At 46.0% G+C, this 12,051-nt stretch overlaps 1 protein-coding gene across 1 annotated transcript in view; it reads right to left on the bottom strand.

The window, feature by feature from the left end:
- Positions 1–695, bottom strand: part of SVIP (small VCP interacting protein) — a 5,265-nt gene extending 4,570 nt beyond the window's left edge. The window contains exon 1 of the mRNA XM_035329073.1: positions 514–695. Within this exon, the coding sequence (XP_035184964.1) occupies positions 514–576 (63 nt within the window). The 5' untranslated portion in view covers positions 577–695. The remainder of the gene's footprint in view (positions 1–513) is intronic.
- Positions 696–12,051: the final 11,356 nt, after the last annotated feature.

The raw sequence follows: 12,051 nt of genomic DNA, 5'->3' as shown, positions 1-12,051 counted from the left end.
CCCCCCCCCCCCCCCCCCCCCCCGAAACCTCTAGGGGGCTTTCACTCCCCGAAAAACAAGGCTGTGAGGAGAAGACAGTGATACTTGTCCTTGGGGAAGGTAAAGAAGGGGTTGTTGTTGTACTTCCTGACTAAAAGCCTCAGGTGGGCAGTGGAAGAGGGTGGACAGGTGTAACCATTCCCGCAGCAGCTCCTGTCACTGTAGCCCAAACGTGACCCCGTGAGGCTGCGAGGAGCCCCCAGCCCTGTGTTCGGCACACCCGCTGCCTTTATCCCTTTCCAGGGGAAGGGGAGGCGCGGCCCCGGTGCCGCCCCGCACGGTGGGCGGACACAGGCGGCGGGGCCTGCGGCGTGGGGCCGGGGCCGGGCGGCCCAGGCCCTTCCTGCCCCGCGGAGGCAGCGCCGGCGGCGCGGCCTCCGTGTTACAGAGGGCGGCCTCGGGCCGCTTCCCGGCAGGACCAGGCCCGCAGCCGCTGGGCCTCACCGCGCTCGCAGGCGGCCGGGCCGCACTCACCGGGTCGGGCGTCTCCACCACGTCCTTGACGGCGCCCCCCATGCAGGGCAGGCACAGCCCCATGGCGGGGCCCACCGCCGGCACGGCTGGCGGCGGCCGGGAAGGAAGAGGAGGAGGCGGTGGCGGCCCCGCCTGCGGCCTCCGCCCGCCGCCGTGCTCGGGCAGGGCCCGCCCCGCCTCGGGGCCGTGCGGGGCGGCCGGGGGCGGGCAAGGCCGGGCGGCGGGGCCGGGCTGCGCTGCGTCCCCCCGTGGCTTTCCCTCCCCGGCCCTGCGAGCCGGGCCCCTGCGCGGCCTCCGGGAGCTCCACCGGCTGCTGCTGCGGGGCCTCCGTCCTGGGCAGCGGCAGCACCCGGAGCTGCTGCGGTCCCCGGCTGCTTTGTTGGGTCACTGACAGGGGGAACTGGGGAGGTGGTGAAATCACTGTGGGTGACACCACCTGAGGAATTGTCCCCGTGCAGCTAATGTCCAGCCGGTGCTGGCAGGCCTGTAGTCGGGCCCTCTCCAAAGGATAACAGTATTCCAGTTCCCATTTGTTCATAATGTTAGCGCCAATGTCTATTCACTTGAGGACACAGAAAATAAATCTTTAAAAAAGTAAACCACGTTACCTTCATTGTATTAGGGCAAGAGGGACGGTAGTCTAATTAATTTCCAGATGGATCTGGTAAACCTTATACAGGATTTGGAGTTTACTGGATGCTTAATGAAATGCATTTCATTCCCTGTTTTATGCTGCCATCCACTGGCCTTGAGCAGGGACAGGTTGCTTCCATGCACTGGGAATGTGTATTTTTGGCAAGAAGGTGTTAATGATAGTGATACTGTATGTCAGCAGGGGCCTTCTTGGGGTCAGTAGGAAGCTCCTGAGGTCCTAATTCACAAACCTGAGACAACTCTTCCCTCTGACCAGACAAAATTGTAGTTGACTGTCAGTGATAAAGCAAAACTCAGATGGAAGCATTGAGCTGCGTTATCAGGAGTCACACCCCTGTGAGAAGTAATATTTGGTGATCTTTAGCTAACGCACAGTGTTCTTCCTGTCTAATTGTGTTGGTTTGGCCCAGGTGTATGTTCCAATGCCTGGCAGCCCTTTGGTGCTGTCACGCGTGCTATCGTGAAACGAGAACTTGAAAGTCTCTGGTTTCTGCCATCTCTAGCACTTGTCCCCATTCCTCCCAACTGGCGAGGTTGGCGCTCCCAGGTGAAGCAACTTCTGAGAGATTTCTGAAGTAATTTATGATTAATTAATTCAAACTGCTAAATGGGATGGAACCAAGCTGCCAGCATCTTCTAGATTTCTAGAAGTGTCAGGATAACTGAAGCTTAAACCAGATTCAGTGCGGTCTAGGCCAGTTCTCTCTAATATCTTTATCAATGATCTGGATGAGGAGATCGAGTGCACCCAAAGCAAGTTTGCAGACGACACCAAGTTAGGTGCGTGTGTCGATCTGCTCGAGGGTAGGAAGGCTCTGCAGGAGGATCTGGATAGGCTGCACCGATGGGCCGAGGCCAACGGTATAAAGTTCAACAAGGCCAAGTGCTGGGTCCTGCACCTGGGGCACAACAACCCCAAGCAGAGCTACAGGCTGGGAGATGTGTGGTTAGAAAGCTGCCTGGCAGAGAAGGACCTGGGAGCATTGGTTGACAGTCGGCTGAATATGAGCCAGCAGTGTGCTCAGGTGGCCAAGAAGGCCAACAGCATCCTGGCTTGTATCAGAAACAGCGTGGCCATCAGGTCCAGGGAAGTGATTGTCCCCTGTACTCGGCTCTCGTGAGGCCGTACCTCGAGTACTGTGTTCAGTTTTGGGCCAGTTTGGGCCCCTCGCTACAAGAAGGACATGGAGGTGCTCGAGCGAGTCCAGAGAGGGGCAACAAAGCTGGTGAGGGGTCTGGAGAACAAGGCTTACGAGGAGCGGCTGAGGGAGCTGGGACTGTTTAGCCTAGAGAAGAGGAGGCTCAAGGGTGACCTTATTGCACTCTACAGGTACCTGAAAGGAGGCTGTAGCGAGGTGGGGGTTGATCTACTCTCCCACGTGCCTGGTGACAGGACGAGGGGGAATGGGCTAAAATTGTGCCAGGGGAGGTTTAGATTGGATATTAGGAAGAACTTCTTTACCGAAAAGGTTATTAGGCACTGGAATGGGCTGCCCAGGGAAGTGGTTGAGTCACCATCCCTGGAGGTCTTTAAAAGACGTTTAGATGTAGAGCTTAGGGATATGGTTTAGTGGAGGACTTGTTAGTCTTAGGTCAGAGGTTGGACTCGGTGATCTTGGAGGTCTCTTCCAAGCTGGATGATTCTGTGATTAAAGATTGCTTTTACTTCATGATCCACAACAATGTTGGTGGGGTGTCTTGGAGGTCCTGCTGAAAGCTGATGGTGACATGCCTGTTGCCAAACCTTTAAATGCTCTGGCACAATCTTAGCTTGCAGCAATCTTGTCAGTGAGCACAGCAAGTGCCATCGTGCACTGCGTTTTGCTAAAGAACATAGTACGCTCATGCACGTGGAAGGCACACCAGGAGCAGCAAGGCAGGATGGGGATGGCACTGAGCCTCACAGCCCCTTCCTTATGCTGAGGCAAAATAAATGGCTATCTCATCCTGCAGCGTTCAGCCCTTTTTTACTTGCATGTATAGCTGCAGAGAAGATCATTCATATTTCTTTGTACATAATTTCTGTTCATCTTGAGGTTCACTTTTTTTTTCTATTTTAATATTTTTAAATGCTCACGGCCTTTTGAAAGCTCCTAGTCGTAGGTGGATTAGCACTTTATGTTGGATTCAGCCTTTTGTCCCCTTTGAAATGGTTTGCTGTGCTTTGCTGTCAGGAACTGCCATGCAAGCCTCTCTTCTCCATGCTGGCCTTGTTTCCCTGTGTTTACTGATACTGAATTTTCCAAGTCTTTTCCCTGTATTTTATACTATTTCTATTACTTTTTCTTAAAATGTTACGACCTTCTCTTTTGTCCTAGTTATTTATAGTAGCTATGGCATTGCTCTGTTCAACAACATTTCCTGAACTTGTGTTTGTCTATACGTCCCTTCCCAGGGGTTATGTGAAGTGTTAGAAGTACTCTTCACAAACAATGCCACATCTGTGCAGTTTCTTTCCTGCCTCAGTGCTATTGAACCTTGGTTATTTTTGTGCCCATGTTCTTGTCCTGCCATTTATTCCACGAGTACGTGATGTTGTATGTTACTGTAATTTTAGTTCTTGTGTCTGTTCCCTGCAGCTCTAATTAGCCATCAGAGAGGATTATCGTGTTGCTAAACGAAGTACTCTGAGCAAGTCACAGCATGGCCCTGGGCTTTCTGAAGTGAGCATCGGAAGTGTGGCTGCAGTCCTGAGAGACTGGTCAGGCTGGAGGGAGGGGAGCAGGAGGCCCACCTGCCTCCCTCCCTCCTTCACAGGCGGAGGCTGTTGGCAGGAGGGCACGAAGCTGCAGCAGCGTGGCTGGGCTGTGGTGCTCCAGGAGCTGCAGCATGTTCTCGGGTGTTATGATCTAAGTTGATGCTTTATAATGGAAGCAGTTTTCATTATCATTTCTGAGCTTTCAAGGTGCTGCAGTTTTATAGTCGGATAGATGAAGCAATTTAGTGATGAGTGCTTGTCAAGCTTCAGGGTCAGGGGTTTGTGGTTGCTGCAGTCCTCTGTATACTCCATCAGTATCGTGATAACCCCTGAACACAGCAAAAAGGTGTCTGTCTTGCCTACCGGGTTTGAAGGAAGGTATAAGCACTATTGAACAAGACTTCTCTGCAGAGAGAAAGAGCACAGCTTCCTGGTAGTGTGAGCTTATAAAATACATAACTGGAAAGGTGAGTGGTCTAACCAAAACTGCACTTGTTTAAAATTGTGCGCACAAGGCACAGAGTGCTGGTTATTGAGAAGTAGTAGGAAATATGGTACCAACTTGTTCTCTAACAAAGCATTTGAGGAAGCTGCTGAAGTTTAAGGAATCACCTTTCAGTAACTTTACTTAGTCTGAGGTCCTTTAAGAACTGATTTCTTCTTGAGGCTTCCTGGAATAAGCGTAAAGAAATCCTGAGTATGTATAGCTGGACATGAAGTCAACACGATCTTCGTGTGTTTGGATGCGCTGATGCTTGAAAATGACATATACATTCAAATTTTGGGAAATAAGGGCCTTATTTAGGGGAGGAGTTAGCTTCAGCACGGGGGGCAGATGCAGAGCTCCCTGGCCTGAAGCACCAGGGCAGCTGGTGCCCCCGGCCAGGGGTGCAGTGTGACAGCGCAAGCGAAACACGGAGCTGGCAGCAGGCTCAACTCATCTGCATCGCCTTTGGAAACATTTCTGAAATCAAGCAGTGGAGATCAGCCGTCTTTCCCTTCCCTCTTAATCCTTCTCTCAGTCTCTTCAGACTAAGCAGACTCTTCTCTTTCTCTGGGAAACTCTCCCCCACGCTGGGGGTGAGCAGTGCAGAGCATTGCTCTACTCCTTGCCTGGGAAAGGAGCGATGCTCATCGTCTGCAAACAGCACAGCAGGGATCGCTCGACAGAGTGAAGAGTGCTCTTCCTGATTACAGATGGCAAAGCTCTTCGATTAATTGCACGCTGAGGATTTATTGGCAGTGTTAGATCAGTAATATTAATGCCTGGTAGCTCAACAGTTACAGAAAACGGGAGGGCTTGGTTTGTTTTATTTTTACATTTTTGTCCCCTTTCCCCACCCTGCCAAATGGCAGTGCGATGTGTTAGCATGTGCATAGCACGTTTGTTACGCAGTCACCTTCAAACGAGCAAACGAACCACGTACTTTTAACGGTGACGTTAACAGGAGTAGCATGTTTCCTACAGGGGCTGGCTAGACTGATCAGTTGGAACTTTTTTATTGTTAACGTGATGAATAGTGTGTAGTGTTCTGAGTGTCCGATTTATCAAAATACACACACTACAAATATCTTTGACCTTTCAGCAGGTTTTTCTGTGGCTCATTAGATGATCTCTCAGTTCATTACGTGTTCATTTGTAATAGTTACGATGGTGTTTGTGCAAGGATGACATTGATAAAAGTCAGATTAAAATGCAATTCAGTGCAATTAAGGCTCGAACTCTTTTGTCTTCTTCAAATCCAGCAGGTGGTACTATTGACACAAACATTTCCTGAATTTCCCAAATCTATACGCGCGCCTTCGATTTGTTGTTGGTGTGTTTTGATATTGAGGAAGTGAGGCTTTGAATAGGAATGAGGATTGTACAATACTACCTGTTAGATTTCTGCAGGTGTCAGAGAGCTTTTTTTGGGGGGGGGGGAAATAAGAGTGAGTCCCAACAACATAAGCAAAAGAAAGAAAAACAAACGGAGGCATTTTTTATCCTCCACTATTGTGTATGCAGTATAGGGCAGATACACAGGAAGTAGCTTTAAGAACCCTGGCCAAATGATTTGAAGGTCAGTAATGTACACTTATAGGGTGAAAATTATGGGGTATTTAGTCTACCCCATAAATGCCTCTTTCTCTACAAAAGAGCACCTGTTGAAGAGATGTTAACTGCCACGGTAACTGTAGTGCTGATTTTTTAATGTGGGAATTCACAGATAATGGAGAAGTAATGTTGTTAGTGTTGTGAACTAGTGAACTAGTGTTGTGATCTAGAGAACCCATTTCTGACTGATTGTTTAACAAGCTGTTGTGATCATTTAAAAAAAAAAAAAAAAAAGGAAAACTTGTTAGAGACCACATTCTAGTTACTGGGAATAAACTCTGGAGTGCCTAGTTAGTTATCGTACCTCTCTTCCAGCTAATAACAACACTTAGCTGACTTTTTTGAACTTCTCGAATCTTTCCTCAAGAAAAATGCAGATGGCTGTAGGAATAGCTGTGACTTGGTCATAACTCTGATTTGTGTACCAGCAGTACGTGCTTTCACCATGCCATGTTTTTACAACAACAGAAACGTAGCCCCTTACGGGAAAGGCGTGGGTCAGCATAGTGCCACGCTGTCTACTGGAAAAGTAATTGCAGCCTCTGTGGACATTTCTATAAGCCTTTATGGCCTTGATATGTTATTCTATAAGAATTAGCCATCAGTTTAAATGCCTCTCGGAAAGGACTGAAGCTAATCAATATGAAGGCTCTCCCTGATTTCTGAGAGCATCTTGCCGGGGCCGCGATGTTGCACAGATGGTGATGGGGCTCCAGGTCTGATGGTCTCCAGCAGCTCCACCAGGTCAGTCCTGCTCATGGTGTCTCTTCTCTGACTCTGTTGTTGCATACTGCCATGCTCTGAGTAGTGAAGGGAAGGGGGAAATTAATTTCTGGTAGTAGAATAGTTCTCCCTGTGTAAATGCCACCCCCGATACAGGGGTGACCTATATAGGAAAACCTATGCGGCCCTGTTAGAGAGCAACAAGTCAGGCTAAAGAGGACCATTCCCCCAGCCGTCCTTCCCTGTTCAGGCCTGTGTAAGGGCTCTGTAAAACCCACACAATACAGCCAGTAAGCAGACTAGCCACAAGAACCAGGTGGGCTCCGCTATACCTTAGGCACACTGGATATATTCAGGTTGGCAGTGGTGTTGGCTTAGATCCTCAGCTGCTTTGTTCTGGCTCTTTCGTTCTTGGGTGGTTCAAGGACAGCCACGTGCCATGGTCCAACACATGCCAGAGATGCTCTGTGTGTTAACTTATTACATCAGTACTCAGGGCATGCAAATCATGTGTTGTTTTTTTGTTTGTTTGTTTTGAACTTTTAATATTTTAATTCTCCATGTAGGCAGTGATTCTAACCACAGAGATCATGACATTTTAAGACACAACTTTGGTCTCAACTCTGCTGGTAATTCCATCCAAGTCCTCTCTGTTTAAATAAATAGTTTGCTATTGTGTCAGACCCAAGTCTTAATTATAATATTTGACTGTGGGGCAAGAGAAAATAGACAGTTGCATGGAATGAACATGGTTCAGTGACTTAATGTTTTGCCTGTTTTTATAGGACTGTATCTCAAGAGTTACTTCTGATAATAACTCTAGGTTTGTGCCTGTCTTGAAACCGAAGACAGGAAGACTTTCAGCTGTTGCCTGGTTTGGGGCAATTCAGAAGACCAACTAGCTGTGAAATCCCTAGCTTAACATGAAACAAAAAGTTTTATGTACACATATAGCAGAATATTAGCAGTAAAATAGTAATGATCTGTAAGTATTCACTCTACTTATATGTATGTCTTCACAAAACATAGGGAACCATATGTAAGGGCATTTTAATGAAAGTACTTGATGATACTTGATAACAGTTTGCATGTACTAGATCTCAATATCGTCAAAAGTTTGAGTTATTTCAAGAATGTGGCAAGGCTGGTTTTGTGAAAAATTGTTTATGATTCTAACCAGTGGAGGGCAAATATGGTGTAGTGCTTGACTATGGAATACAGATGCAGATATTCAGTGATGGCTTAATGATTTTTCTGCAAATTTCTTTTTATATTTTAGCTTAGGGATTATTGAAAATGCCAGACTGCTGTCCACACTCGGGAAACTCTGTTTTGAAAGTACAGCTCCTGCTGAGGTCCAGGAAAGCTGACCTTTTTTTAAGCCATGGTTTAATTTCATAAGCTTTCAGTTAATCTTGGTGATTTTGCTTCATTAGCAGCGAATCCCTTGCCATTAGTTTCCCATCTTTCCTAATGGATTGTCACAATCTGCCCTCTGGAAGCAAGGGAGCTGTACGGATGTCACTAGTGGGTGACTAAAACTTGCACGCTGCACACAAACTTCCTGTCTATACATTTTCCTTCTGAGTGAAATCCCATACGTTGACATCTCTGGGAAACTCGGTGTAAAAATCAATGCAGCATTTCCTCGAATAAAATCTGTAAACACCTGGAAGTCCTGCTTGATCGACTGTCCAGCACATAGGAATGAATCTTATATGGAATCCTGGTGAAGTTCCTTCACGTGTACAAATGAAGGCTTTTAGGTCCTGCACTGAGCACGTCCGCACGATGCACTTACCAGTCCGGATTGCCTCGGTGAGACAGCAGTTAGGGGCTGCCAAAAAACCATCTGCTTACAGTTGCCACTTATAATGAAAAATTTGCATTGTGAAATAGTTTGTGCCTGAGTACAAGGGCAATTAAAACCGAGAAGGAAGACTTCACTGCTTTTTAAGGTCAATTTGCACTCTGCTTTTGTAAGCCTGCACAGTTTGAAAAATCGCTATGCAATAAACTCATTTACATGACATAGAGCACTGCGTATACTTCCTCCCTCTAGCATGTTATCAGAGAGAAACATTGAGTTATTGGGCAGAAAATAACTTCTAAAACAAGAAACAGACTGTTTTCCTGCAATTGGGTGAGAAGAGGAGCAGATGATTTTTGGCTTCTGTATGTTCTGCTTGGTTTCTGCATGCACCTGATGCTGTACACTGCTGCCTTGGGTACCGGCTTCTTACCTTCAGTGCAGTGTGAGGTTCAGCGCTCGCACAGCTGGCTTGTGCACATGTAATAACCCCTGCCGATCCGAGGGGGGCTCGCAGTCTGCTCCCTGCCATAGTGCCCGTGTTCCCGAGGACTGGTACGGCTTTAACATACCTTACTGGGAGGGGATGTTCTGACCGAAATTGTGATTTCTCAAAATTGTCTCTATGCAGATACACTCAGTGCTTTCCACTTTTACTGGTTCACTGTTCACTAGTGTGGGTCACATCATACAGCTGACATCTCTTCAGAGGTGAGCCATTAGTAGGCCCATGCCAAATGTGGGGCGTAAGAGCAGCAGGACACTGAGAACAGGGATATCTTACAGACCTAGCTACAAATGTTATCATAAAATATCATGTCTAAGTTCACCTGCCCTCTTTGTGTGCATGCACATGTTTTGGTTTTGTTTTGCTTTTGTTTTTTAAACCTCTTGCAGCCACTCAGTGGGGAACAATTGGATTCAGTTACACACTTAAAATCAGTATTTCAAAGAGAAAAAAAAAAAGGGGGGGGGGAAGGGCATACATTTCTTTTATTAATTAATTAATTTTCCCTCATCCTGGAAATGTGACTTCAGTTACAGTTTTACATTAAGAAGAAAACAATGCACATTTCTAGGTACCGAAACAAATTTTTTTGCAGTCAGCAGATGCTGGAGTGTCTGACAGTGCACTTGGCAGAAAGCTACTCTTTTTTCTTTTTCTTTTTCTTCCCTTTTTGAGCAGTGCATGGGACTGTTCTTAGGGATAAAACTTGTAGTGATATGTAAATTATTCTGTCCCCAAAACCCATGGGTGCTTGTTGTGGCATATATTTGCAATGTTAATGTTTCATGGTCTTTTCAGTCATTCTGCAACCTGCTTGTACAATTCCACGAACGTAGCAGTATTTATTTATTTATTTTAATCTTAATGAACTCCTTGGACCAGGAGAAGAGCACACCTGAGCTTTACCTAGATACATGGACCATACCTACTGATAAATTCCTTGGTAATGATTTTTTAACTTGGTACACTTACAGTGTAATGTAAATCGGAGCCTAATAACTAGAAATCAGCAGTGCAATAGAAGTTTCTAGGAAGTTCTACTAATTCAACTTCTCAGAGCCACATGAAAAACAAGAATACTCACTAAAACTGTAGAATAAATGTATGCAATTCCAGTGTGCCACTTGAAGAGGGGATAAAACAAATACCTAAACTGCAACACCTCCTTATTCCGTTTAAAATAGTGTGTTTTGTAGGAAATATATAAAAAATCTTTTAAAAATTATGTAAACTCCTGCTTTCAGCGTGGCTGAGTACATATAGTGAAGCTTTTAGGAACACTTGAACAGGTCCTTGAGCAGACTGTGGAGGTGCCACCCTGATAGCCCAAGTGAAATTCGGGAAATGAGGAAGTCGTGGTAAACTCCCAGATTTCACCTGTGTATATTGTCACCAGCAAATCTCATGGCAGTAATTTGTCATTATTCAGTGGCATTTACAGAAATAGCTGCCATAGTTTTCAGTACACATTTGGTTCCTGAGACTGTTAATGTTTTAATCCCATACTGAAGAGAATGGCGATAGGAAGAGGCTTCTATATTCCTAGCCCTTTACAGTGCCCTGGTTTGTATTCATGGTGAATCAATCAGATTCTTGCTATCTACCAGATAAAGAGCAAACACGCAGGCCGGGAGCCAAGTAGGCCTTTCCAGGGAAACAGGAAAAACTCAGACATAGCAGAAACTTGAATTTGTGTGTGAACAAACAAATGTTTAAGGGTCACAACAGGGAAAAAGTTTGCTTAAAGAATAACACGGGGATTTTTCATTGCTATAGAAACGCTTTAATAATTTCCTCTGTCTTCTAGATAAGAAGCTTGCTGGGTTGAAGCAGGCTGGCAGGAGCACTGCTCATTCGCTTTGGAAAGGACACCTTGTAGCTGTTCATCACCTGAACAAGGAGTCCACAGCTTTAAAATGCCGGCCCATACCCACGGCGTGGGTATGCCTTGTCAGAGGAAGCCGACACAATAGCGTTTAATAGCCTCATTCCTCCATCCTGTGACATCTCTGCACTTATACTCCCACGTGCTTCGTGTCTAGCTAGTGTTTCAACTTCCATATTCTTTCCCCTCAGCTGCTCCCTTTCTTGTGATTTTGCAGCTGCTTTTGTCATTCGTGGTCTTCCAAAGCCCCGTGTCCATTTCTCTGATCCTGTGGAGGATTGCGGTCTCAATTCTGCACTTCTCCACATGCTTATTGTAGGCAGAAGTGTTTGTGTCGCTCCGTTGGCTTCCTGACACTTAAGCATGAAAAAGGTTTGGGTTTCAGCTTTTTCTAACTGTGCCAAACTCGAGCTGCTCGGACTGAAATTCCTCGTGTGGGTGTTTGCCTCGGACTGCCTCTCTTTCAGGAGCTTCAGCAAAAAGTTCAGCTACTATGGAAAGTATCTGGGGAGCACTGAGTCGTGTGCTCAATGCAAATATCCACCTGGAGAAGATCTTGTGCACCAGAACTCCTGAGCAGAGGCATTTGGCTCTTATCTTGTGCCAGGGGTGCGATGGGCTGACAGCTGCTCAGGACACCTCTTAGCAGCGGGCACATGTGAGAGGTTTGATAACTGCTTGCAGAGGAAGAGCTGTGCAGGTGAAAGAAGCAGAAGAGTAACTAAGTGGGAAACAACTGCCTCATGCTGGCTCTCCTTTAAATATTCTTGAGTGCATCTTCAAAAGCAATACTTGCTATTTTTAACTGGCCGCAGCAATTAAAAAAAAGTGCTGTCTTTGTGAACTGTAGATCAGATCTGAATCTTCTTAGTGTAATGTTTCCATGGCAACATTTTGTATGTTTATTCTATATATTTGAGTTCAGATAAACTCTGTTCTGTGCAAGTAACAAGCTATCATTTTAAAAACTGAATTAAATATATATATATATATATTATGCACAGCTACTACACAGTAATGCATCTGTTCTTGGTAGGATATCAACTGTATCACTGAACATTGGTCACTTATAACTCATTGTCGACAATAAATAAATTAAGATTATGAATTTCTCTTCAAGACTGCCCAGCTTATCAATCAGACTTCCTTGTCTTGATGAACA

The sequence above is a fragment of the Oxyura jamaicensis genome, chromosome 5 (genome assembly GCF_011077185.1).
Source record: "Oxyura jamaicensis isolate SHBP4307 breed ruddy duck chromosome 5, BPBGC_Ojam_1.0, whole genome shotgun sequence".
Taxonomy (NCBI): domain Eukaryota; kingdom Metazoa; phylum Chordata; class Aves; order Anseriformes; family Anatidae; genus Oxyura; species Oxyura jamaicensis.
Note: the sequence above shows the minus strand (reverse complement) of the source record. Positions and strands in the feature narration are given on the sequence as shown.